A 27,183-nucleotide genomic window follows, 5' to 3' on the forward strand; every position below is an offset into this window, starting at 1 on the left:
GGGCACAGCTTTGGATTTGATTCTGTACCTGCAGCTCTGTGGTTCTTAGATGACATGTGAAGGATTAGGATAGGAGACAAGAACATAACAGCATGAAGTGGCTCATGCCCTTACCACTGTTTGCGTCACTTTCCTTACTGCAGAATGGAGCTTCCCTGTGTGTGTAAAGAGCCTCAGCATCTCTGGCTAGAAAGATGAACTGAAGCCCTCCTAGATGCGATCGAGTTTTTATCCAATTCTACCACCCTTCCTAGAGTTGAAGAGTAAGGGAAATATGAGTTATAAGGACAAGAGGAGCAGTTAACTGTATGTCACTCTTCAGCTTTTCCATCAATCCTCTTTCCTCTTGTTTTTCAAACTCAGTTTGACAAACTTTCTGGTGCCATCTAACAAGGGAGGTTTTTGTTTTTGTTTTTTTTTTCTTCTTTTTTTTTCCAATGGGTATTTGCTGGAGGGAGGGGAACAATTCTGATTCCTCCTTTCTGAACTGTGTGTTCCATCTGTAATTAGTAACAGGCTGGGGCAAGCCCGGCTTGCACAGAGAGGAAATTTCTCGTTAAGGTGGAAGAAATTATTGGCTGGAGTTTTATCTCCTGCTCAGTTTAAATAAAGCACAGTAGATAGGGACCTTGAGAAATTACCCAGAAAGAACTGCGTTCCATAGTGAAAGTAAAGCTTAGTGACTGGCCCACCCCTTCCGAGCTGCCAAAGGGCCAGCATCTCCTGTGAGTGCACCTGAGAGGGATCGAGGTGCCAAGAAGTGAAGGTTGAGTTTTGACTCTCGAACTGTCCTGGCACGTGGTCAGACGACAGCTCCGGAGGGAGGCAGGGGACTTTCTTTGTGCTGACGTGTAGGGACACTACCCAACTTCGGGGTGCATCGGGGCTCTACCCCGAAACATGCACATTGTGGGCTGAAATCAGAGGGATGTGGTCTGAGGGCCTGGCAGCCTGCTTGCTGTCCTTACAGCCTCTTCTCTTTGTGTGCTCTCTTACCAAGAGAGATCGCTGGGTGATAGAGTAGGCGTATCATTAGATTGGAGTGGGCTGGCAGTTCAGTTTGGGACAGGCTGACCATATGACATCCCCTGGGAGTAGTGTCCTACTTTCAGTATCACCAGGAATCCCTATTGTTAGCCTGTAAGTGGAGCCAAGGGATACCCTGCTCTCCTGTTTCTGTACAGTAGTCCCCGAGGCGATGCTAGCTGGGGCAGATTCATTGCTGGGGTCTTCCTTGTAGAGCTCCCTGCTGTAGATTATTCCCCACCCACAATGAATGGGGCTGTGGTCTTCCCTGCGCAGCTCACTGCTCTGGAATGAAGGCAAAAAATAATAATAATGCCAAAGCAGCAGGGGAAAGAGAGTGCCAATAAAGATAAATGATTTCCTAATTAAGCCTGGAGACAAGGAGGGGCAAAGAGAACTGTTGAAGCCTTGTGGGAGCCAGAATAAGCCCAAGCAGGCTATACCACCACTCTGGCAGGGGTCTTCAGCCTGACATTTTTAAACAAAGGAAAAAGCTCACTTGACAATGGATCTTGCAAGAACAATTCCAGATGCCTTAAAGCTAAGACTCTTCTTGAGCACCGGTGTTGTTATAATCACCAGGGGAGCTTCTCTCTTGCTAACTCTCACGATGTCATTATAAGTCCCCAATACTTGGGATTTGGTTTAGCTGCTGATGGCACTTTATTGGAGGGTGTGTGAAAGAGAGTATCTCCTTTGTTTGCCTGTTTTTTGTTTTAAAGGAGATGATGGACATCATTTTGGCCAACGCACCTGGGACTCAACCAGGGAACTTGAGAACTGAAAGGAGAAGCAGTTGGGTCTTGAGCTAGAACAATACACAAAGCCTGCAAGTTGGGGCTCATGAGAGATTCAGGGAATGGGCATTCGATCAAGCATGAGTGAGTTATAGTGACTAACAAGTTATGGCCAGATGCTGAGCGGCTTCAATTGATGATGTATGCAAACATAGGCATGGAAGGAAGCTTACGTGCCTGAAATTTTGTCTCTTCCAGTGATGTTGGCTGGTTAAAAAAAAATAATTATCTCCCTATCTAATCTTAGTCCCTTGCAGCTGCACAGTGACACGACTTAGGCTGGAACACTCATTGAAACATCAATTGAAATCCCATTCACCCAGCTTAATGCTTTACCTGGCATCTGGGGAAGAAGGGCTGGGGTGGTGGCAGTGGATGCAGGCAGTTCATCTGGGGTAGCACACTGTATGCCCACGGTCGTGAATTTGTTTGGTTCTCCTTATATGTCGTGGATCAGGCACTGGCAAGGATCCGTGGCACATGCTAACTGCAGAAAAAAAAGACTTAAGAAGAAATGAATGATGATCCAAGTGCTCCAGACTCAGAAGGGAGCCTCAAAACTGTAACTGAATCTCTTGTACAACCCTGTGTAATATAATAATGATACATTTCACAGAGGTTTTGAAGGAGTCTGTCCATCCAAAGCTGCTGTTCCATGCTGCTTTTCCATGTCCTTATGTCTGTTCCTGAGAGGCATGCATTTCTCTTATCTAAGTACTTCCAGCCTAGCTTTGCTCGTCTCCATTCCTGTGCTCAGAGAAGGGCTTCCACCAAAGACTGCTGCTTTTAATATGGCACCTCTCCTCCTACCTCCCCTGATTTAAAACTGTCTGGTTTTGCTTTAAAGGCTCTATCTGGCCTTTCTCCCATGTCTGGCAATCCCTGACGTTTTAGTCCTACCTCTGAATTGCCCATCCTATCAGCTTCCATCTAACATGTGATACACTTCCAAGTGAGGACCTCTGTGCTTTCCCCCCAGAAGCACCAACCCTTTCTTCTGCTCCCAGCTACAGAAATAGCTGTAGTTCTGTTGCTGATGTAGTGAGGCCTCTGCATACTGTCCTAACTGCATCCCTACCTGAGGTTTACTGTCTATTTGGATATTTGCTTTTTAAAGAGGGAGGTTCTATGTTTGTGAGGTCCCTGCTCCTGGAAGGCTGTTAGCACACATGTGAGATGTCATAGCAAAGAGGGAAAGAGCTGAGCTGCTCCATGATCTATATTCTCCTAAAAGGAATTCAAACCCTGCCATTGGGGTTTGAGGAAAATTCTTCAAAATATCCATGGGATGGATCGATTGCCATGAATTCCAGGACAAGAAATCCAAGGGAATCCTCTGTGACATGAGAGGGTTCATCAGCCTTAACCAAAACTGTGTTTTTGTGTATGTTTTGCCTTCACGCTCTGGCAGCTGCCGCAGACTTGCCAGCACAAGGGCAATGGCACACAGAGGTTTGTGTGCTCTCTTACCAAGAGGGATTGCTGGGTGATACAGTAGGTGTATCATTAGATTGGAGTGGGCTGGCAGTTCAGTTTGGGACAGGCTGACCATATGACATCCCTTGGGAGTAGTGTCCTACTTTCAGTATCACCAGGAAGGTCTCTCAGCTGAGTGACCACAAATCCGCTCTGGCCATGTGGTTGGATTTCACTGCCCCAGCTGCTCTGCACCTTTTCATGGTGCCCAGACAGCCATGGCAGTATGGAGATGCAGCCCAGTGCTGAATGGGAGGATGGAGGGGGTTGCACAAGTGACCCTGCTCTTTGGATTGTACTTATTGATCTTCTCCCCTTTTGCTGACGCTGTGTGACCCAGGAGGGACTCCAGCTCTCAGATCAGTGTCAGTGTCAGCTCTGCAGAGTGAGGACTGGTCGAGTCTTCCTTTTAAAATCAGCCTGCCCCAAGCCTGGGCACAGAGAGAGAACAACACTGCTGAGCAGAGAAGGGGCAAATCTGCTTTTCAGGTTAGAACAGCACTTTAATGTTGGGGGACAGGGGTAGGAGAGATCAGGCAAAGGGGGTCTGGGGATGGTTGGTCCTGCCCTGGGCCCCCACAAGGACATCTTTCATTTCTCCCATGGTCCCAGCAGTCAAACCGCGAGCAGGGCAGGTGATGGTGTGAGGGAAGGTGGAAGGAGGACTTTGCCACTACAGGAGAGATGGAAGCTGAGCTGAGAAGTCTGAACCTCCCTTTTCTTACCCATCTTATTTGATTGCTTTGCTTGAGGGTTGCTTTTTTTTTCACCCTTTCTCATTCACTGTTTTTAAAGTTAATCCTGAACTAGCCAGATCTTGCCCTAGAGTTCACAGCATCCAGCACAGCTATGTGTTCTCAGGCACCACAAGCACAGCCAGCTTACCCAGCTCTGTTGTGCTGCTGTAACCGAGGGCACGGGAGAGCTTGGGGCTGTTTCCATCTGGCTGTGCAGGCAAGAGCATGGTCCTGGCTGCCTCTTCTGCCCTGTCTGGCAGAGCTGCTTTGCCGTGGCCATCCTTGGTCTGCTTCACATTGCAATGAACTCTTCTACCTGATTTTCTCATGCTTCTTGCTGGGGAAGATGAATGTGTTTCCTGAGACAGGGACACTGAGAGTCCCTGCTCAGGCCAGCAGAGTGACTGATGGTGGGCTGTTGCCAGATGGTGCTTTGGGACTGTAAGCTGGAGGGCTGGATGGTGTGAATCTTCTTGCGAGCCATAAACCCGCTTTCTCAGAGCAAATTCTCCACTGTGCAGAGTGCCGGCACAGCACGCAGGCACCACTGAATCACTGGCGGTGCGGAGCAGTGCACGGGGCACAGTGCCGGCCCCTGTGCTCTCTGCAGCACTGCTGTGCTGCCTGCCTGCCTGGCTGTTCGGAGAGGAAAGGAGTTAATAGGTAACCACGGCAGTCTATTAAATGCCCTTTGTGAGAGGCACATCTGAGAATTTCCTTTTCCTAGGATCTCACGTGTTTTTACTATGGACGGTTTTCATTGACAATGTAGAGGCCAAATAAGGCGTCGTCTTCCAGTTCTCTTCACTAGCTGAATCCTTGGCTTTTTTATTACTTCTGTGTTAGCTCTTCTATTTTTAGAAGGCTCATAAAATACTACAATAGTAATAATCCGAGAGCTATTTTTGCCCTGCACCATGCAGAAGCAGTTGAGCTCACGCAGGGCTCACCGAGTCCCCACAGATCGGTGTCCGCAGGCAGCGCGGGCACCCAGGTGCACAGCTCTGTGACGAAGGGGCCTGGGAAGAAGGTCCGGTTTCCACTTGGCAGCAGGGAGGAAGAGAAAGGCGATTCAAGCTAACCGAAGTGCTGGTGGGAACATGAGTCCTGTCACAAAAAGTTCCTCCCTGGGTGGAATGAAGTGCCTGTTTCTTTTCCTCTCTCTGTACAGGAGGCCTTGGGGCCCAAGCTCATATTTCGGTGTCTAACTCTGAGATGTCTAAATTACGGCCAATGAGGCCACCCTTCCTGGCCAGGATTTACCAGGATCTTTGTGTAGGTCTCAGCCGAGGGCTGATCTCCCTGCCTCCCATTGTAGTCTGCAGATTGGCACTTCAAACTGCCCTCTGGGGGACTTGTTCTCTTGGCTGGAAAGGTATTTTGGGGATCCTGTTCTGGCCAGGCTGAAGGGCTCCTTGTGGATTCCATCCCCCAGGGCTTGCGGACAACCTATTCTCCATGGCTCACTCCTCCATTGGCACTACAGGAGATAATTAGTGCGTGGCTAAGTCATATGTGCTGAGGGTCAGAAAATACAATGAGGCAGATTTTTCCCTGGAGTACAGAAATGTCAACAGTGTTACGCTGCACTGAAATGATGGCATCTGTCAGTGACCCCAGCCCTTTCACTGAACAAACAGCCTGCGGCAGTGCCTTCCTCCAGAAGAATGGCATCGTCTGGCAGCCAGGCACCTCGGGAGGAGCGCGGCAGGGCTGTCCCAGGGGCCAGCATCCCCAGGGAGCACAGCCCTGAAGGGCAGCAGGGGACAGGGAACTGTGGTAGGTTCCTCCTGGAGCTGTTACTTGGCACTTCTTTACAAACACACCTTGGCCATCAAAGAAGCAAAATGTCTGCCCTCCAGGCAACAGGAGGAAGAATGCAAACTTGCAAAACCAATTTCCTAAGCAGCTTTGAGGTATTTCAGAAGCATGTGAAAGTAGTAAAAAGGAACAGAGACGGACTGCTCATCTTTCTCTCTGCCACGCACAAGTCACGTAAGGCCTAATCTCACTCACATCTTCAGTGGAGTTCATCTTGTGAAGAGTCATTAGTCATGGTTTCAAACTAAAAGAGGGGAGACTTAGATTAGATATAAGGAAACAGTTTTTTATACTGAGGGCGGTGAGGCACTGGCACGGGGTGCGCAGAGAGGTGGCGGTGCCCCGTTCCTGCAGGCAGCCAAGGTCTGGCTGGATGGGCTGCGAGCACTGATGGGCTGCGGGTGTCCCTGTGCTCTGCAAGGGCTGGACTGCACGGCCTTCAGGGGTCCTTTCCACACAAACAGTTCTATAATTCTGTGATTCATGTGCTTTAAAAGGTTCAGACTGGTGCTCTGAAGCAAGGTAATTCTCTGACTGTTTCAGGGCTTACTGGAAGAGAAAATTTCATTTTGCTGTGGCTATGCTCTACATTAAATCTCATCCTCTTCTGTACCTTTCATCTCTCTGCCCTAGGTCTCTTGCCTGACGTTATACTTTGTACTGTTGAGATCATTGGTCCCAAAAAAAGCTCTTGATTTTTCTAAGGGGATCTTGCAATCCGGGAGGGATTCAACAAGCTGCGTTAGAAAATAAAAATAATCTCCTTTGACAGTACAACAGTTTTGTGCATTAAAACAAAATAATCCTCTTTGGTTTTACCTTGATATCGAGGTTCTATAAATACTAGCACTGCTTTATATTCTGCTCATGTTCTCCTCCAGTTCCAGGTAAAAGACCATGTCTCTCATCCTGTTACTGGAGATGAATCTGTCAAGTATGACCCCTTTCATTAGCCTTTTGTGTCACTAAATAACTTACTAATTTGTATATTTGGAATTTAAAAACCTTTATCTGCAAATGATCACGGACATGGGAGATACAGAGTGGATTTTTCCAGTTACTGCACGCGGCAAAACGTGCTGTGCATCTGAGATCACAGTGCAGCCAATAATCATTAGAGTAACTGTTGTCTGGCAGCTGCAGGCAGCCTGTTTGTTAACGCTTTCAGCTTTCAGGACCTGGCCTTGACCCTTCCCTGACTGTTCCTACACCTGCCTCTGTGGAGGGAGAGGGGAATGGGGTCCTGCACTGGTTTCCACAGCCCCACAGGGCCAAAGCCCATCATCCAGTGCCTGTCATACCTCCCCAGAGTCTGTACATCAGCCTGTTGGATTAGACCCCCACATTCGAGCATGTTGGCCCATATAACTGGCTTTGCACTGTGGAGTAGTGGAGACCTAGGATTAGTGGAATTCAGGAGACACACTGTCAACATTCATTTTAAAATTGTTCCACATGGGGCCAGAACTCTTGTAATTGAACGCTTGACCACATCCTGCAGAACGGGGCATTGCCTGTATCCTGGGAGCTGTACCAAATCATCTCAAGTGCTTTTCATTTGCTAACACAGCAAGTGAGATGTTCACTCCGTGTCCTTGCACCATGGCTCCCAGTAGAGCAACATGTCAGGGTGTTGAAGAGATTTCAGTGCGCTTCTGTGAAGGACTTTCTATGGAAAATCATTTGCACAGTCCAAAGTCCTTCCTAGATGACATATGCAATGTTGCAAATATTTCCAGACACAACGGTTTCCCACATTAGAGGAATATTGCCTTCAGCAACGTAGGCCAGTGGGACCTCTTTTTAAATCTACCAGTGCTTCCAAGCTTGTCTGTCAAGTGATTGTATGACACAGACCTGAGATAAGAACTTGGGGTAGCAAGCAGAGGGAGATGTTCTCACCAAAGAGAGCATAGGGTGTTTTTTGATAAGCTATCTAAACCAGAAGGAAATGTAAAACAGAGGGTCTGATCAGGGATTTCCCCTGTGGTCTCATGAGTGGTCTTTGGTGTGTGTTGAAGGCTGATTGATCTCTGTTGAACTATTTAACAAAGGGTTTTGCCTTGTCGTCAGAGAGACATCCTGGAGAATGAGACATGAGCCAGATGGAGGGAAAGGCGATGGCCTTTTCCTGTACCACCACAGAGCCCCGTGCAGCTCCCATTCCCACAAAGCACACAGCATGGGTTGTTAGGCCAGGTGAGCAGTCATCACCTACATCATCTTCTGATCTTCCTAGGTGCTTCTGGCCAATAAGATGATCACGATGATCATGATTCTGTGTGTGATCACGTGGATGTCAGCCCGACACAATGCAGTCTGTGTATTTGGGGGAGACAAAATGCTTGCCCCGTTTGCCCAGAGAAAGCTACAAGATAGTTGTTTAGCTCAAACCTCAGGGCTGTGGTTTGCAGGCTGGAATGCATGGGTACATTAGCCCATGACCATAGCATGGGGGGTTGAGCGTGCAGCACAGCTGGACATGGCAAGGGAGGCAGCTGAGCTGCTTGTCTTCCTTGCTAAGGTGCAGAACGTGCTGCTCCTCTCCTTCCTGCAGTCAGATCTTGGTGTTCTTCAGGAAAGTGGCCTTTCTCTGGTGCAGGTCTGTGTGCTGGGGAGTTGGGGTCTTGGGTTCAACCCCTCACAAGACTTCTTGACTTTTCATGTATGGCCTTCCTGAGAATGGGAGCAGATGTCAGACCAAACCGTGGCATCAGGCTAAGAGCAGTGGGTTCAAAGAGAGATGGTCAGTTAGGAAATGACGATGGCTGTGATTCCTGGGAAGGGTCTCATTTGAATCCTGATCAGCTGGTGAGATCAGGCAGACCGTCTCCTGCAGAAGGGATAACTTATCAGGCAGTGTAGCAGGGCCAGGAATGGTTATCAATTCATGAAGATGGTTAGCAATTGAGTAAGAAATGTCTGCTATACTTTCCAACAGAAAGATTTCCAGACTGCAGTTCAACAAGGTGAAGCTGGAAGATGCTGGGGAGTACAGCTGCGAAGCGGAGAACGTTTTAGGGAAAGACACCGCAAAAGGCAGCCTGAATGTGAGAAGTGGTAAGTGAAGAAGTCAGTAAATGTCTTGAGCCATTTGTCATTCAAGCAGAAAGCGGGAGGTTCTGCAGGTGATCTGTCTTGTATTTTGTTTCATGCTTTCAGGATATCAAGTAAAACAATCTTGGGAGATAAGAAAAATGAAGCTTAGCATAAATGTTTATCTTAGTTATCTGTCACTGGCAATGTGGTTCATTTACATTTTAAATAAACTTACAGTCTACGTATTTTTTAAAAAGGGCAAGGAAGAAAGAAAGCTGGTGGGCTTGATGTTTTATTTTTTTAAAGATTTTCTGAGAAGCAAAACACACCAGAAGACAAGTAATTAAACCATAGCTTTGTGATGAGTGAAGTTGCTTCTGGTTTTCATCCTAGAATGTGTGCTCCATCTCTTAGAGCTCAGTGGATGGAGTCTGAGGTTAGGTGGTTTTATTATTATCTCGGTCATTGTAATTACATTGCTTAACATGATGGTTTGGATGCTCCCTCCAGCTCTGAAAGTCCCTGCAGTGGTTGCCAGAAGCCGGGAGGGTGTGAGCAGGGGAGGGATGGCTGCTGTGAGCTCTGTTGCCTCAGCTCTTCTTCCTGCCGTCAATGGCCGCTGCGGGAGCCCTGGCTCTGCCATGTGGCCCTTTGGCACAGTCCAGTTTCACTGCTGCTGTGCTCTCAATAATACTGGTCACATGTGATGGAAGGTGCCTTTTTTCCCACTGCTTTCTGGCATTGTTTTCTGTATTAACCTCTGCCTCATCAAGGTCTGCAGTCCCAAATGTTTTGTGAGGCTGGAATACTGCAAACTCCCCCTCAGTTTTGCTCCTGCACAAAGCCAGTGCTCGTAATGCCTGGGGAAGGCAGCCCATGCTCAGATCTGGAAAGTTAGCCTTGCTTCTTTCTGATCATGACAGGGAAAGTGTCCAGAGCAAGCCAACAGAGGCAGTGCCTCTTCTTTTCTCTGGCTCATGCTCTGGCTGTCCCATCGTGGTATGAACAGCTCTGTTGGGCTGGGAGCCGTGTGTACAACCCTCTGTGTGCAGCACAGACAGTGCCTGCTGCCACAGCCCTGCACACCTCCTCCACTTCTCCAGCCCTTGCAGAAGAGGAAGACTGATGGAGCAGCGCCCACTGCATCACCGTGCATGCTGCTCACAGCTCTTGGGCAATGTGCATCAGGCTGCAGCAGCTCCCAGGTGTAACTCTTCCTGTCTGGCCAGGGCAGGAGCAGGTGACTCTCACTCGTGCTGCAGGGAGTGCGAGGACACACTTGAGTTGCCCAGTAATGATTTGAGAGTACACAAGCAATCAGAGACACAAAAATCACTTTTACCTGGTGGGAGATGCAGGCTGCAAGGGGCTGCAGATCCAGTAAATAGAAGATAGCCTGGTGTGCCTTGCTTGTGGTGGGGTCTTGATGAATCTGTTCTCTAAGCAGCCTTGAAAATCTACCTTTGGCTTTTGAACTGAGCTGCATGCACAGCTCGCTGCTGCTGGCAGGAGAGCAGGTGTTTGCAATTAAAAGTTAGTTGTGGTCCTTTGCAAAGGTAAATAGGATGTTGTTGATCACTGTAGGCTTTTGCCTCTCTGCTGCTTGCTTGTGCCCTTCTGTTGCTTGTCCCTGGAGCTCCTCAGGGCAGAGCACCATTCATCTGTGCCTGTGCACTCGCATATGGAATCCTCCTCTTTCCTTCCACTATGTCCATACTGCTGGGCCTTCCTGGGGCCTGGGAAGCTTTCCTCACCTCACTTCTGCACACTCCTTTCTTCTGTGATACCTTTCAGTAGAAAGCTTCCCAAGATATCTGCTTGTCTCTGAACCCACGTATGCTCTTCTGTCCCTGCCTGCATTACTCTTTGAGCTTTTTCTGACTACATCTCAACTCTGCTCTGTACAACCCTACAAGTTGACAGCAATTAATCAGAGGTGCACAATCTCCCTCTCCACGAAGCCTCCCTCTTTTCCTGAAGCTCACTCCAGCTATTGCTGCTTCTAGTTGTTCTGCTTCTCTATTCAACTTTATCACTGCTGCCCCATCCCTGGAGACAGGGTCCTTTGGAGGGTGGAGGCTCCTGAGCCCCCCGGGTCCTGGCTGGCAGAGATGCTCACACACAAGGCCCTTGTGTCTGTGGATGGGGATGTCTCTTCTGACAAGCAATTCTCAGCCTGATGAGGCAGAGTTGCTGTTGCAAAGTACTCATTACTGTATTCTATTCCACTACAACTTTTCAGCCTTTATCACTTGCAGGAAGAACCACTTTAGTCCCATATATCTGACTCAAATCACTGAAAATGCCACACTGAAAAGAGATTTTCCTTAGAAAGAGAGTGGCTGCAGTGCCATGGCCCTTTATCTCTTAGAAAATGCCCATTGGCCAAACCCAGCAGCTTATTCCTCCTCTGCAATTCTGGAATTTCCACAAAATACCCAGCTTGAAAATAGAAGCTTTCCCTTTGAAAAGCTTTGGAAGGCTGTCGGTTTCTGAGGAAATGCTTCTGGGTTTCATCAAAATCTGGTGTGCTTTGGTGCTCTTTTCAGATTTTTATTACTCTGAGGTAAATTAGATGCTTTCTTAGAAGAATGTCCCGTTTCCTCTCTATTGGTAGAGTAATATTGGCATCACAAGTGCGAATGAGAGCATAGCTGAGATGTGACAGTTTCAGGCTCTTTTTCCTCAGAAAATTACTAGGCAGCTCCTTGACTAATGCCCCACCACCTCCTTTGCTAAGAACTCTGGGAAAACTTTAACTTTCCCTACAAACCTTTTTGCTTCCCTTCTATTTCCCTTTTCTTAGTGGCCTCACCATCTTGCCTTCACACAGCATTGCCTCCTGGTGCTTTCTTCTCCCTGACTCTGGCGGTCAGGAGGGGCTTTGATCCAGAAGGGGCTTTTGCTGACAGCTGCCTTAGTGGCTGTGGACAGTGGACTTTCCCAGCCTCTTGCACTGTAAAGAGGTAATCACTACATGTGCTGGGCTCCCACGCTGCCTTTGGCCTTGGCCTTCATCTCTTTCCAGCTCCTCCATTCCTTGTAAGAGCATTCCTTTTTGTCACAGAGCTGCCAGTACAGGGTGGAGGCTTGCCATCATGAGCCCATCTCGACTTTTCTTCAGCTCCACATTTTTCTCACTGTTCTGCTGTGCTCTTTGCACTCTCACAGCTGTTAGGGCAATGAAAACCTGTGGTGGTTTCACTCATCGTACACCCAGTGAACCCTGAGCCCTTTCTGTCTTTTTATCGTGGTATAAGTCCCTTTATGACAAGGGGACCGACGTGCGCTGTGCCATCCCCCTGCAGGGGCAAGTGTTTGTCTGCCTCTCCCCCAGTGATCCATCTGAGCATCCCCTCACCAGTACTAATGTGTCAGCAGCCTCCCCAGCCCGTTCCGCCAGCAGCACCTGCCCTCATTCTCCTCCCTGCATAGCTAAGCCCAATCTTCTCTGTTCGAATTAGATATTTTGTTCACTACTTTCTTACTTAATTTCCCCAGGAACAACGAAAGCACCACAAGTTTTACCAGCCTCAGAAACTAAAATAGTTGTTATGGAAGAAGAGTGTAAGTACCTTTCCCCCCCACTCCCATACAGCTTCTTTCCCCTTATTTGTTTTGTTTTTATGAGACAAATTGCATAAATGCTTGATTGCCTCCTGGAATCTTCCTTAATTGCTACTCCTCTTTCATTTCTCCCAAAGCCCTGATCTTCCACTAAATCTTTCAAAATATGATTTATATTGCTGTGTCCATCTTGGAGAGGGAGAGGTTAATAGCTACTGCAAAGGTAGTTTGAAGAACACACTACTTAAAATTGGGGGTGGATTTTAAGTCTCTGCAGCTCTTCCAGTGCATGGATTTATTGATACTTCTAAGATGTGCTTGTTGCAATCTTTGGTTTACAGATTTATTTTATTTAAACTTTTTGGGTCTAGGTGAAAAAAAAAAACAAACAAAGCAGGCTCCAGGAAATATTAGAAAAGAGACATAAGGGCACAAGAATATGTCAAAAGAAAGAGCCAGAAAATACAGCTGCTCACTGCTGCACATTATTTCTTGAGTTTCCAGAAAACAAGAGAAGATTTCCCAAAATGTTTGATTTGATGTGATTTGATTTGGTAGAACTACTTCTCAACGCTCCCTCGGATTTAGTTGTCGTGAGTGCAGTAGAAAATAGGCACAAATGAAAATCAAAGCGTGGAGCAATGTATGCAAGTGTAGCTGGGAGCCAGGCTGTTGGCTTGTCTCCTCATGGGACGCAGTGCTTGTGAGCCCCTCGCTGCTCGGGGCACCGCAGCTCGCAGGGAGCACCAGCACGCTGGACAGCCCGCCGGGCGCCTGTGCAAAGGCGAGCCGAGCGCCGAGCGGGCATTGTCGCGTCTGCGCTGCATCGCCTTCCCAGCTGCTGAGCGGACAGTGCAGCCGGCTGCACCTCTGTGGTGACAGTTCCGCTTTCCAGATTTTATAAGAGCTTCTTCTATTTGGAAAGCTCCGTTTTTATGATTTTAAAGGAAACCTGATTCTGAAAGCTTTTCTGCTTAGAAGACTATGCTTAGCATTTGACCAGCAGATTGAGGGAGGTGATTCTGCCCCTCAACTCTGCTCTTGTGAGACCCCACTTGGAGCACCGCTTCCAGTTCTGGTCCTCAGCAGAAGAAGGATGTGGAGCTGTTGGAGCAGACCCAGGGGAGGGCCACAAAGCAATCAGGGGGCTGGAGTTCCTCCCCTAGAAGGACAGGCTGCAAGAGCTGGGACTCTTTAATCTGGAGAAGAGAAGGCTCTGGGGGGACCTTATAGCAGCCTTCCAGTACCTGAAGGGGCCTATAGGAAATGGGAGGGACTTTCATAAGGGCAGGTAGAGACAGGATGAGGGGAAATGGCTTTAAAATGGAAGAGGTTAGATTAGACCGGATATTAGGAAGAAATTCTTTCCTGTGGGACACTGGAAGAAGTTACCAGAGAGGCTTTGCCCCCACTCTGGAAACATCCAAGGCCAGGCTGGATGGGGCTGTGAGCAGCCTGGGTTAGAGGGAGGTGGCCCTGCCTATGGCAGGAGGTTGGAACTAGGTGATCTGAAAGGCCTCTTCCAACCCAGACCTTTCTGTGATTCTATAATTCTATGATTCTACAATTCTGTAATTCTATGATTTGCTCTTTCATTGTTCTTGGCCTTCCACTACACTGGTCACATCACGCTGGGATGTGGCAGTACTGATGCAATGACTGTACCATCTTTCCCCAGGATTTTTCCTTTGTGCTCATCAGCGTAGGTCCATACAGTGCATTTTCATCACATTATATATGTGCTCATTACAGTGAAAGCAAAATTTCAGCAATAGAATGGAGACGTGCAAAAATGCCGTGTGACCTGCACGGAACTTTCTCCTTTGAAAGAACTTTTTTCCTTTGCTCTCTCAGTGTGGTAAGGCCTGCTTGGCTGTCTGCATTTTTCTTACTGATACGAAGAGATGGTAAAGTCTACAGACATAAAGTTGTAATCAACTATTTCCTTTACATTCTTTCTTATGCTCTCTCTCAACTTTTAAGCTAATAACACATTATCACTGATTTTCATGCCTGATCACTGCTGGTCTATCACAGAGCTGCATGTGTCTAACATATGGGGAAGTAATGAAGATGCTGTGAGTTCTGACTGTCTGGAAGCATGATAAGTATCTCATTCTTACACACTTCATGCATTTACTGTACATGTCTATATTCAAAAGCTTGTCTGTAGTCCCAGGTTTTCTCACCTCATTTTTTCACTTAAATGTTGAATGAAATCCACTGGATTTTAAACACTATCTTAGGACAGCACTATGTGAACTGGAGTTTGGTGATAGCTGTAGTTCCTTGGGAGGGGAGCGTGCCATGTGCAGGCAGCTTGGGCACATTGCTGCCTTTCTGCCCATATTTCCCCTTTGGAGTATTGTTTAGCCTGTTAAATACTGTTAGATACCACCTTGTAAGTGTAACTGCCAGCAAATCCTGCTTCCCTCCTCTTCAACAATGGCTGCAGACCTCTGGTTGCTGCTGCACACTTGGCACAAGGCAGGCTCAGATGCCTTGACAGGACTTGAAACACAACCCACATCTCCAAGCTGTTCTGTTCTTGGCTAATGTTCTTCTCTGGAAGTCTGTTGTTTGTCCTACTGCTTTCCATCTCAACATCTTCCCCTGGCTAGCTGGCACTTGACATGAAGCTACTAAATGCATGGGAGCAAACCTGTACCATCAGTTCTTAGAAATGTCGTTATGATGGCGTACATGGGATCTCTTCCCCAGCTGCTGTTCCCTTTGCTGCATGCAGCCTGCAGCAGGGCCCCTGGCTCCCTTTGGCAGGGCACTGGTTGGTATGGGTCTCACAGATCTCATGATGGTAAAGAGAAACCCAGGCATCTCATGATGTTTTCTGTTTTCCGCTGTAAAGACAATCCTGATATTAGTGTGGATTTGGGACTAAAGCCAGCAAATTCAAGTGATCTGGATTCAAATCTGCCTTGCATCCCAGTAGAGCTCATGTGGGGGCAACAGTATAGTTGGGGGAAGTACTATACCCACTGTGGGGTATATGCATGGGCACCACTCCTTCAGTGGTGTAACACCTTCAGGTGAGAGCCATTTAGCAGGTGTAACAAGCTCTGCCATGGGGTATGATGTGAGTTGGCCTGGTCACAGAGGCGTAGTGTCAATCTTAAGCAGCTTTAGTTCACATAGTCAAGCTAGACTCTGAAGGCCAGATTCCAAAGGGAAATCTCTGTTGTCTGAGAAATTGCTTCTGTGATGTTATGTATTTTGCCACGATACAGCTGTCTTTCCCCTTTTCTGAATATATACTTATGTCTGTGTGTTGCTAGAGCATCCACAGAGATGCTTGCTTAAAAAAGTAGCCTTGTCCATCATGAAAAAGTGTTAAATAAGACACGTTGTCTTGTGTTTGTCACAGGCTAAGGTTGTGCATTGGGTGGCTGCAATGGCTCAGCTCACAAGCAGGAACTTTTAGGGATGGGGTAACTTGATCGTGTGTCATGATGAAGAGAGAAACGTCCTTTATAGTCATTCCAACATGCAGAGTATTCAAAACGGTAATGTGATCCTGTCACTGTGCAGCATGAAGCAGCCAGACAAGGTTCTGGAGTCTGTGGCTACAGACCTGCGTGGTAAACAGAATAGGAATCATTATCAAAGTTCAGAAACATTCTAACAGATACAAAATGGAATAAAGAGCAATCTGTAAAGCATTCTGAGATGTAAAGTCTATGCAGGATAAAGATACTAAAACTTTACCCACGTTTCATTTCCAGAAGGTGGTAATTTTGAAGTCTCTGAAAAGGGCAGGTAACTTCTTTTGCTCATTTTCTGCTACTGGGCTCTCCTCTAATCCCCTTCCTTGACTTGGACAAACAGGTGAACTCTTAAGCATTAAAGGCGTATAGGCTGGGTGCAGGAAGTGCAGTTTGGATATCAGCAGACAGTGATGGACAGGTGCTCTAAGACAACATGTGGATCATTGCAGCATCTGGGCCACTATCCAGATCATCTGGCTGAATGCTTTCCCTTTGCTAGCCTGCGTGGGATGGGCAGTGTTTGCTTGGCCATCTAATTTCACTTCACTGATGCTCTGCAGCACAGTGAGGTTTGGGAGCAGGTGACAGGAAGATGGAGACAGAGCAAGAGAGGCAGTGCTGAGTTGTGCTGGTGGACATGTGATGTACTTGGGTGAAAGCTGGGCTCTGCGGATTGAATTGCAGGGTTTGTAATTCAACCACTCCCTTAAGTTCCTTTAAAGATCATCTGGAAGGGTAGGTGAAACAGCCATTCTTTCTCCAATTAAGTCCACTTCTCTGTGCATCTTGTTGATGTCACTGGACTTAATTTGGACTCATTCAGTCTCTCCTATTTGCTGCCTTCTCCAATGCTTAGTATGGTAAACAATGGGAATTCTTTCAGTACTTCTCTCTCCCAAGTGAGATAAACCTGGTGGGCTGCCACAATTACAGTGGCTCAGTGGTGTCTTTTCTCAGGTGTGGTTTGCAAGTCACTGATTGAAGCATTGATTGATTGATCAGTCACTGATCTGATTGAAGCAAAACTTGAGCATCTACCACAGTAAGATGTGCTGAGTAAATAAAGTTCAGTCAATTTTCCTCATGCTCCTTCAAGGCCTGTCTGGCAGGTCTTTACTGGATAGCCATGGCAGATCTGCATGACGATTGTGAGGTCAATAGCTATTCACCCCACGTCAGTCCGGTCTAAAGGCACTGTACTCTTCTAGAGTATTGATCTAAACACAAGCATGGTGCTGTCAGTTTGGGGTGGAAGGGTGTCCAGCCTGCTCGGGGCACGGCTGGAGCAGATAAAAGCTGCTCTGCCAAGAATCATGCGGACAGACCAGTTGTCAGATTAGACTAAAATAAGACCTGGTGCGGCCTTTGCTTAAAAGCCTAAATTTAGAGTCCAGAGCCGGAGGTGTGATTGGTAATTGAATGAAGCCTGCACGTATGCAGGCACGGTACTGTGAGGAGGATGTGCCGGAGATCTCATTGTCGATCTTCAGAGCTGTGCTATGTCTGTGTTGTGTTAGATCACATTCATTGCTTATTTTGCACAGCGTATTTCTGAAGTAACCGTTCTGCCCACTGCTGAAGGTGTGACGTTGAGACAGGCCATTATGACTCTAAGGGCACAGAAGGGAAATCCATCTGTGAAAAGTAAAGCGTGGGTTGGAAGCTGACATCCCCTTGAAGAAGTAAGGCAGTATGGCCAGCCTTTGGAGAAGGAGGCTGTGTACCAGGGGATCTGCCTGGTGGTCTGACTCCATCCTGTCACACTGCTTCTCTTCTTGGGCTTAAGCTGCCCAGCCTGCAAAGCATTTGTGCTGGCACTAGCCCCGCTTTTTCAGTTGTTGAGCAGATCTCCTCACTAAAGTATCATGTTGCTGCCATTACAATTGATGATGGAGATTTGGAAAAATAAAATCATGTGGTGCTAAAACATAGAGAAAAACATACAGAAAAGCTTAGGAAGAGCTACTTCATAAAACTGGAGAGATCAGCTGGGAGAAGCAGCTGGTGGGGTTTTGATTATGCAGGACTTCATCCCTCAGAAACAGGCAGTCCCTTGGTGCTTCTAAGTCTTTAAACTTGTTACGCAGTGACACGTGTGGACAGTCCATACAGAACATGTGCCTGTGTGGTTTTGATCAGCCGTATCTGTTGCTCTCAGGTGATTGTACTGAAGTCTGGCATTTGTATTTTTGGGTGAACTTCTGGTCTGGCTTTTGATGCTCGTGATCCCCACAGGAGATGGGAAGGCAATTTGAGCAGGATCTATTTCAAAAATATGCAGGAGTAGATGCTGGAACATTTCCAAATGAATAAACGCACAGGAACACAAAGGAGCAGAATTTTTATGAGCTCTAGAGTCACTGATCCATTGCCAGGCAAGTCCCGGTCTGTGCAAGCCCTTCTGATTTTACGTACAGATAGCAGCAATGAGCATCCAGAGTCCATTCACTTCTAGTGAGAGAAGAGAGCGCTGTACCAAATGTACAAAAACCTGCCACCGAGAGAATGGTTAGGATCAACAGTCCCTCCGTGTATTCATCAGCGTAAATCATGGATTTAGTGTGGCTCACTCTAGGATTACACTGCTACAGTTGAGGAATAGGTTGCCAGACACCTTCTCAGCCATGTTTCCCTGACAAGGAGTTGGATGAACAAGGTAGAGAGGAACCTCAGCAATTCTGTGTTTTATCAGTAAGTACATGAGGCATATACAGAGCAGGCAATTTGTATACACTGTCTGACCAGCTGAGTTCATCCGTCTAACTGGATGTCTAAATATTGAGAGAGTAAAGTGTCTGTACTCCATGAACTCACTAGTCAACATTATTTAAAAAAAAGAGTAGTGAAACTATCTCTGTTTCCTTGCTTTCCTCGACAGTAGCTGGAGTTTGTGAAAAATTAACTATAATTTATAGTCCAGGCTGCATTAATTAACCCTTTGGAGACTGAAGGCAGAATATTTCACTTGATTCCTGGGAACACCCTGACGAGCTGACTGCAAAGCCTAAACAACATGCATGATATGAGTTGCATAAGATTCTTGGTATAACTATTAATGTCCTTTCTGCTTGGAGAGGAGAGGAGAGGAGAGGAGAGGAGAGGAGAGGAGAGGAGAGGAGAGGAGAGGAGAGGAGAGGAGAGGAGAGGAGAGGAGAGGAGAGGAGAGGAGAGGAGAGGAGAGGAGAGGAGAGTCATTCACAATCCTATCAGTCAGAGGCAGCCCTCTTTGCCCATCCTCACCTCCTTATCCCTCTCCTTTGCTTTCAGCCCCAGTACTGAGCCTGGCTGGAGACTTGCTGGGTGAGCTGCTCCAGGCTTTGCTCCACCTTGCCAGAGCTTTGTGACCAGTTAGCCTGTGTGCTCACAGAGGACCCTGCCTCAGGGCTTGCCATACTTATTCCCACTGGTCTCATTGTACCACTTCTTTTCTGCAGCATTTTTCATGCACACTCCATATTTCTTGTTCTTCATTTGTTGAAGTGCTTGGAGGAGGCAGCTGATACATGACTGATGTCACTGCGCAGATCCTTTCCTTTTCTCCCACTACCTTCACCCAGTCCCTTTTCACCCAGGTTGCAGCTAACATGCCATTTCTTGCTGCAAACCGCTCCCTGATCTACTCGGATCTCCACTTATTTCAATAACATTATAACTTCCACATTCTTTGGAGTAGATGGGGTTATGCTGGAAGCTGAATGAAGACCTCATTCTACCACACCAGTCAGTGGGGAGTAAAATCTGCCTGATCTGACACGGCAATGAAGGTGCTGTAATTGCAGAAAGTCTCCCTGGGTCACGAGGCACACCTGAGAGATGTTTGGAGCAGAGGTGAATGCATGACTGCAGATAAACTGCACATGGAACTCACTTTGCTGACATCAGTTACTGAGTTGCAGATGACTCAGGAGCAGGTATTTGCAAAGGTATTTCCAGTGGCTCAGGCTGATGAGGAAATACAGTTACACACAAAGAACAGTGATGGAATGCTTGTGAGTCTGTGAATTATCCTGCTAGTGTGGTGGAAACCCACTGAAATCCCCTTTGTCTCCATGCTTCATGCTTCAAGCCCAGGGGGGCTGCACTGCAAACCAGATGTGATTACATTTTCTGAGCAAGACATTTTGTTTCTCGCTGCTCCTGCTCCCTGGATTGGCAGGTTCCTCACTAACTGTTCTCAGCTTCTGGCCCCATGGGCATGAGGTCCTGGCCTCAGCAATATCCCAGAGCAGTCAAGCCCCTTTGGAGGCTCTGCACTCACTGTTCCCATGGAGGACTGAGATGTCAGGGTTATTATCAATAAGGGTCTGCATTCAGTAGGTCTAATCTCAAAATGGACATTGGGAATTATGAGCCTTGTGTGCATCCCTGGGCCACACTTTACCTGCAGTTCTGGTCTTGTCATCTCCAACAGGAAAAGTAGAAATAAAGATGGCACAAAAAGGATTACAACGAAGTAACCTGTGTGTAGGAGGCTACTAAATCATTGTGCTCTAGCTGGCAAAGAAGATGCTGCCTGTGCCAGCAAAGCCACAGGTAGCACAGAGGAAATGTGTGGAAACGAACACTCTTTTCTTCTGGTGCAAGAGCTAGAAAGGGTCAGGTTTCAAAGAAGTAAATTGAGGTGTGCCTTTTCACACTGTGTACATAACACTGGAGTTCTTGCCACAAATAATGTGGATGCTACAAGATTAGATCTGTTCAAGCAGCAGCTAGACACATTCATAGAAGAGAAATCCATCACAGGCACTGCGGCTGACTTGATGGCCTTAGCTGCCCATCCTAGATGGCCAGAAGAAAACTGTCATTGCATGCTGATCTGCCCTTCCTTAAGCGTTGCCTATTTGTCAGACTCATGTCGGGGCTATTGTTTGACCAGTAGAGCTCAGCTTTTGTTCTGACAGCAGCTTGCATTTCATGACACTCTTCTCAATCAAAACCTGAGCTGTTTACCTCTTTTTCGTAGCATTTGGAACATCTAGATTGTGAGAATATGATTTTGTGACTCAATTTTAAAATACCTTGTGCTTTGCTGAAAGAAAAGACACGGGACTTGCAGAAAACGGGATTTAAGAAATGATGACTTTAACAAGGTGCTCCTAGGAGAACTGACCAACCACCTCTTTTTTGGACAGGCACAGCTCTTGTTGGGACATGCACAACCTGCACTTCCCGAGCCTCATGTATGTCAGTCTCTTTTCTAATTCTGTTTAAAAGAAGAAAATAGTTTATAATTGGATGAAAATTTTGGAAAGGGTCCAGAGGAGGGCGACTAAGATGATCAGGGGGCTGGAGCACCTCCCCTATGAGGACAGGCTGAGGGAGTTGGGCTTGTTCAGCCTGGAGAAGAGAAGGCTGCGGGGTGACCTCATTGCAGCCTATCAATACCTGAAGGGAACCTACACCCAGGAGGGGAGTAAACTCTTCAAAAGGGCTGACGACAGCAGGACTAGGGGAAATGGTTTTAAGTTGAAGGAGGGAAGATTTAGGTTAGATGTTAGGGGGAAGTTCTTTACTAGGAGAGTGGTTAGGCCCTGGAACGGGCTGCCCAGGGAGGTTGTGGATGCCCCGTCCTTGGACGTGTTTAAGGCCAGGTTGGACGGGGTCCTGGGCAACCTGATCTGAATATGTATGTTGGTGGCCCTGCTAGGCAGGGGGGTTGGAACTACATGATCCTTGGGGTCCCTTCCAACCCGGGTGATTCTGTGATTCTGTGATTCTGTGATTCTGTGAAAATCCTGTTATAATGCCAATCAGATGAATCTCTTGCTGGTCAGGACTGTAATTCACTCTGGTGCTAAAACATCAACGCAGCATGGTGTAAAGTACTCAGCTGAAGGAGTGGCCTTGCAGTCTGTAGGTGCTATCCTTTAGAGCTCCCCCGTCCTCAACAAGCAGTTCCCCACAGGTCATGGAAGTAATGTGCTGCTATAAAAATCATACAGACTCATTACAAAGCCATTATGATGGTTTTGGTTTCTAGTTCCCATTAAACTGAATTGGAAGAGATCCCACTAAGATTAATTGGAAGGAAGAAGTGAATTTCCCTACAGAAGTTTGGGAGTTTTCATATTTCAGGGGTGTTTGCGGGGAATTCTTTGCAGTGTTGGTGGAATCATCTATCCTCAACTTCCATTTTATTTGTGCCTTATGCAGCAGGAAGGCCATGGACGCTTTTGGAAAAGCATCTGTACCCAGGGAAACTTGAGTCATGCTTACTTCCCCCTTCTTAGCACAGACCGGGACTGGCTGCCTTATCGTGTTTGGTCTCTAGAAGCAGAACCAGAGGCACTACAGAGACATGCTCAGAAATAGGGGCGGAAGAGTTGTTTCTATTTGCACTGGACCTGTTGTGGGCACAGTGAGGACATTTGCTCCATGAGCTGAGAAATCATTTCCTCTGGGAGATGTGGAGCAATCGAAGCATCCTCCTATCATTGAAGTGTCCTCTGCAGAATCTCTGGATCTTGGTCCAGCATTGTGATGCAAATCAGGCCTCAGCATCATGCCACCTGGCCCTGTGATTCTGAGAATGCATTGGGCTTCCTAGTACTGGATTGCATGCACATGAAAAAGAAGGATGAAGGAGAGCTGGGAAAGGGCACTTCTCCACAAAGCTTACCAAAAGGATGATCTTGTCCTGACACGCTAGTAACTTGGAGGAGGGCAAGTCCTCAGCTGCCCACTCACTTCGCCGCCTCTTCTGGGAAGAGTGAGGTCAAGTTGCAGACCCAGCACCTGGAAAGGTGAACGTAGGTCTAAAGGCATGGGCTGAGGTCCGTAGCTCCAGGGTTTTTACTTTGGCAAGTGAGCTAATTAAAAATCATCTAACAAAACAGAATTGTCCAACAAAGGAAATAACATTATATCCTTTTTGTGTTTGTGTGTGTGTGTTTTTTTTTCCTGCAGTAACCACAACTCTCTCCTCCTGGTCTGGGCATGCTAGAAAATGCAACGAAACAGCCAAATCCTATTGTGTCAATGGAGGAGTATGCTACTACATCGAAGGGATTAATCAGCTGTCTTGCAAGTAAGTGAGTGTAGTTCTTGTGTCAACATGCAAATTACTTGGCTGTGGGAGAGGAGACTTCTGTGCAACTGCAGGAGAGGTAGCTCTGAAATTCTGGCAATTGCAGTTCAAGCTGTGCAGGTTCAGAATGGGAATCTAGAAGGTGAGGGAAGGGGAAGAAGGTTCCTATTTTCTTTTTTGTGTGCGTGCCACTGCTGTTCCTGACGTCTCCTTCTTTTCTTAGATGAATACACCTGTCCTGGCTGTTCCCTTTCTTCCCTTTTCCTCTGCAGCTTCAGGGAAGGTCAGGTCCCTGCGGTCTCCCTGAGTTGTGTCAGTGCTCCTTGCCCCCAGCTGACACCTCCTGTCCTCTGAGCAGAAGGACACAGCCACCTAAGGGGTGCCTGGCAGAGACTTGCCTTTTATCCCCCCCAGTCTGCTTCTCATGGGCCCAGAAATGGGTTTAGCACACAGCTCTTCACTACTGTGTGCCTACCTGTCTAATGGGCTGTGGGGTTGTTTACCCTTCAAATGCTAAAATCTGAAAGAACAGAAAAATAGCAAGGAGAAGCATTGTGTATACTTAAAATGAAATTTCTTGGTGGGATTAAAGTGGGGCTGCATAGTCTGAGGAATGTGGAACAGGATGTGAGAGTTTTTCACCTCTGGTTCAAACTTATCCCATTTAAAAAGCCCAACAGCATCTTGGTTCACCCTCCAAACCTGATGTGGATGAGAGCACAGTCTGATTCAGTGCTGGAGATGAATGTACCCAAGCCAGCGCACACCTCTGTCTGCCCCTGGGCTCCCATGGAGTAAGCCTGATCTGGTGCCCTGGGAGTGGGACTTGATGGCTTGTGCCCAGCCACTGAGTGAGGTGAGGCAGTGCCCAGCCTGGCTGCTGAGCCCAGGAGTTTTGTAGTCAGCATCAAAGCACAACAGGCCCCACTATGCCCAGCTTGGGGAAGCCCAGAGCTGATGGTTTTCTTCCAGACACCTCGGAGTGGAGAGGTTCTCCCAAAGATATTTACATCTGTGGATCTCAACCTAGTCCCACTGCCACTGCACGGTGTGATCCTTGCTAGACAACTTGCCTCCTCAGGCCTTGATGAATCTGAACAGAGCCATCATCTCTCCTGTAAGGGCTGTGAGCTGGACTACACTTAGCACAACTCCCCTCCACTCTTGGTACTCCACTGTTTTGGCAGGAGTAGGAAAAGCCATAACGCATTCTGCTGAGCTCCTGTGTTCTCACTTTCCAGTGAAGGATCAGGTATAGTGGGAAAGACATTGTATCAGCAGTTTCTCCCAGTTCTTCCAGGCTTAGCTCTTCTGACACAAAGGAGCTGCGTAGGACAGAGACCAGTTGCTGTGGTCCTCGACACTTTCCATGCGTGTGAGATGAGAGCAGCCCTTCTACACCAAAGACCTGTGTTTTAGGGTAGTTGTCACTGCCTTTGATGTCTCTGTGGCACTGTAAGTTCATTCTGACAGCACCCCCCCACTGAAACATGAGGGAAGACGCAGACACTATTCTGGTATAGTGCAGCCCCATGAGGTCCCAATAATTCCAGTGTTCCCATGCTTGGAAGGGCTCAGCCTTTTGAGAGGAGTGTATGGTCCAACATCTCTCTCTGAGCAAAGTGCTGGTGCCAAAAACATAGATCTCAGGGCTATTTCTTCTTGAAAAAACTTGAATCCAGATAAGACTTTCAGATCAGATAAATTACTAATTATAGCAAGAGTTACCTGAGGCCCTGCTGTGTGCAGATATAATCTTAAGGCTCTGTTATCCCTCATGAAGGATAGACATGGTAATTATAAAGTGTCTTCAGCAGAAAGACTGATTTAACCAAGGTAATTCCTACCCTGTGAAGAAACAGTCTACCTTCAAAAGGGGCTGCTATGACAGCTGATGAACTCAGTGACAAATTCCATCAAGGTTTTATATGCCGTGCAAAACAGACGTAATTATCTCATGTAATTTGGAAGCCATAATTTCCTACTTGCAAATGGTAAAAAGATTTGTTTCTGATGGGTCCTGAGATACCAGTTGCTAAAACCAAATGGGAACTGAATTGGTGAATGTGGAAGGGCAGCAAATGCTAACTGAAAGAAGGTGCTTGAAGATCTGCACTGTCACTATTCATCTGCCAGAGAAGACAGTTTTGCCCAGGGGACCCAAGTGCTTTCCATGCAGAGCAGTCATTTCTGATCCTACTTCTTGAGGAAATGTCTGGATGTTCATTCTTCTTAGTGTTTCTGTCATCAAATCATAGACTGAAGATGAAAATCCTGGATTTTGAAGTGATACAATTTAGAGTTTCTGAAACTCCAGAAATGTATAATTATAGAGGAATGCAAAAGTGTTTGAACTTTTGGACATATGAACATCGCATTTCTCTTAAAATGACTTTCCTAATAACTTGGAGTATTCTTGTGAAGGCTGATGATGGATAAGATTACTTCAGTGTTGCCTGCCTGTGAGCCAGCAAAGTAGCAAAGTGCTGAAATATTTCACAGCTTCCTTGTTGCACCAAGGCAAGAGGTCAGCTGCTGTGTGTGAAAGATGCAGTGATTTGGATTCAGAAAGGAAGAAAGAGAAGGAGGAAAAGATGCAGGCTTTGACCTGCATTTCTCAACTCTGTAGCATGGGAGCCAACCATTGCTCTGAGATGTGGCCATGGAGGATGTCATCAGGTCCTTCTGCATACAGCCTCTTCAAGCGCCTTGGTACAGAGATCAGACAAGAGCCACGTGAGCCTCTTGAGCCAGCCATGACATATCTACCCGTACACTGTTCCCACTGTGCTACTCTGGTTAGAGTCATCGGAGCCTTGAGGGTCTTCTGGCACTGTATGCTGCCTTGCAGTGTTCCTTCACCAAGTGCTGAGGAGATTCCAGAATGCCTGGCCTTCGTGTGATGCTACTGGTCTTTCACTGCGTTCAGAAGACAGAATTTTAATGAGTTCTTGTTCACTACCTGTCATCATTCTGTTATCACAAGCAGATTTCATTGAAGATCCTTGCTGTTGTTGTTATGCCTGGCACTTTGGAGCAAAAAAAGAGCAGCTGGATTCTCAAATGATTTCTTCTGAAGTGGCTGATACTTATTTTGTTACAGATATTGCCTAAATTGGCAGCTAGCCTCTTAGTATTATTTTTTTAGCAGGCTTCCCAGAATTACATTCCTCTTGGTCTTTTAAATTCTAAGGAACAAACAGCAGCTCATCTTTTGCCTGCAAACTCACCTCCTCTCTCCCTTTTCAATGCACTTCATCTAAACTTTGGAGAATGCAGTTTCTTAACCAGGGAAAAGCCCAGAATGGCATTGGAGCTGTGCCAGGCAGTGTGTCTGTTTTGGATTGTGTGCTTGCATAAATCAGTCCTTAATTTGAAGTAAATTCTACACATGCTCGTGTTAAAGAATACTCAAATATGATACAAACTGTGTTTTTACGCATACTCTACAAACAGACCACCTGGAAGTTAGATGGGAGGAGTCTGATCTGCCTCGGATATTCTACAAATTTGAGGCATAAACCCAGAAATCTACTGAGCCACACACATACAGAATTGGTTCAACAGCCTTAGAAGATTAAAGAGCCCAGGCTCTTGTTGTCAGAAAAATGTCTTGACCTTTCTCCAGACCATTTTGCTCAGAGAGGCCTTAGAAGGTGTATGGACTGTTTTCTCACCGTAACAGCAGGGAAGCGGAGAGTTTGAGTAGAGCAAATTGCAGTGCCTGCAGAAGGGATGCACGCAAGCAATTTTCAAGAGCTGGGACAGAAATAGAGATGTTGTGTCCAACTGAACTCAGTGCTTGGGAAGGTTTGCGGCCTTTGACTGTGGGCCTGCCTCCATCCTGGAGCCTGTTGGGTTCTTGGCACAACTTGGAGCAGCTTGAGGCAGCTCTGAACTGTTATCACTGAGTGCCAGGTCCTACAGGATTGGGCTGGTGTATATGTCACAGCAGAAATACTCTTCTTCCCATTTAGTCTTGGCACAAATCATCTTCAGTTGGGGTCTTCTGAGCAGAACAAAGAAACAAAGTCAACTCTGCTGCACAGCCCACCTCTGCTACGTGATTCTTTGGTGTGTTTAATGCAGTTGAAGTGGCTGGTGGGGCAGGACCTTAGTGAACTGAGTAGGATTAAAAGACATAAAGAGCTTTAAGAGCAACCTCCACCCCCATGATCAGGCCGTACAGG

The 27,183-nt window shown here is 47.0% G+C and overlaps 1 protein-coding gene across 2 annotated transcripts in view; it reads left to right on the forward strand.

The window, feature by feature from the left end:
- Positions 1–27,183, forward strand: part of NRG2 (neuregulin 2) — a 152,758-nt gene that overhangs the window by 95,935 nt on the left and 29,640 nt on the right. Inside the window, exons 3-5 of one of the 2 annotated variants that reach the window (XM_048960573.1) lie at positions 8,799–8,917; positions 12,398–12,463; positions 22,873–22,993. In XM_048960573.1, coding sequence (XP_048816530.1) covers positions 8,799–8,917; positions 12,398–12,463; positions 22,873–22,993 — 306 coding nt within the window. The remainder of the gene's footprint in view (positions 1–8,798; positions 8,918–12,397; positions 12,464–22,872; positions 22,994–27,183) is intronic. The other variant, XM_048960574.1, reaches the window with a different exon arrangement.

The sequence above is a fragment of the Lagopus muta genome, chromosome 14, assembly GCF_023343835.1.
Source record: "Lagopus muta isolate bLagMut1 chromosome 14, bLagMut1 primary, whole genome shotgun sequence".
NCBI classification, from domain to species: domain Eukaryota; kingdom Metazoa; phylum Chordata; class Aves; order Galliformes; family Phasianidae; genus Lagopus; species Lagopus muta.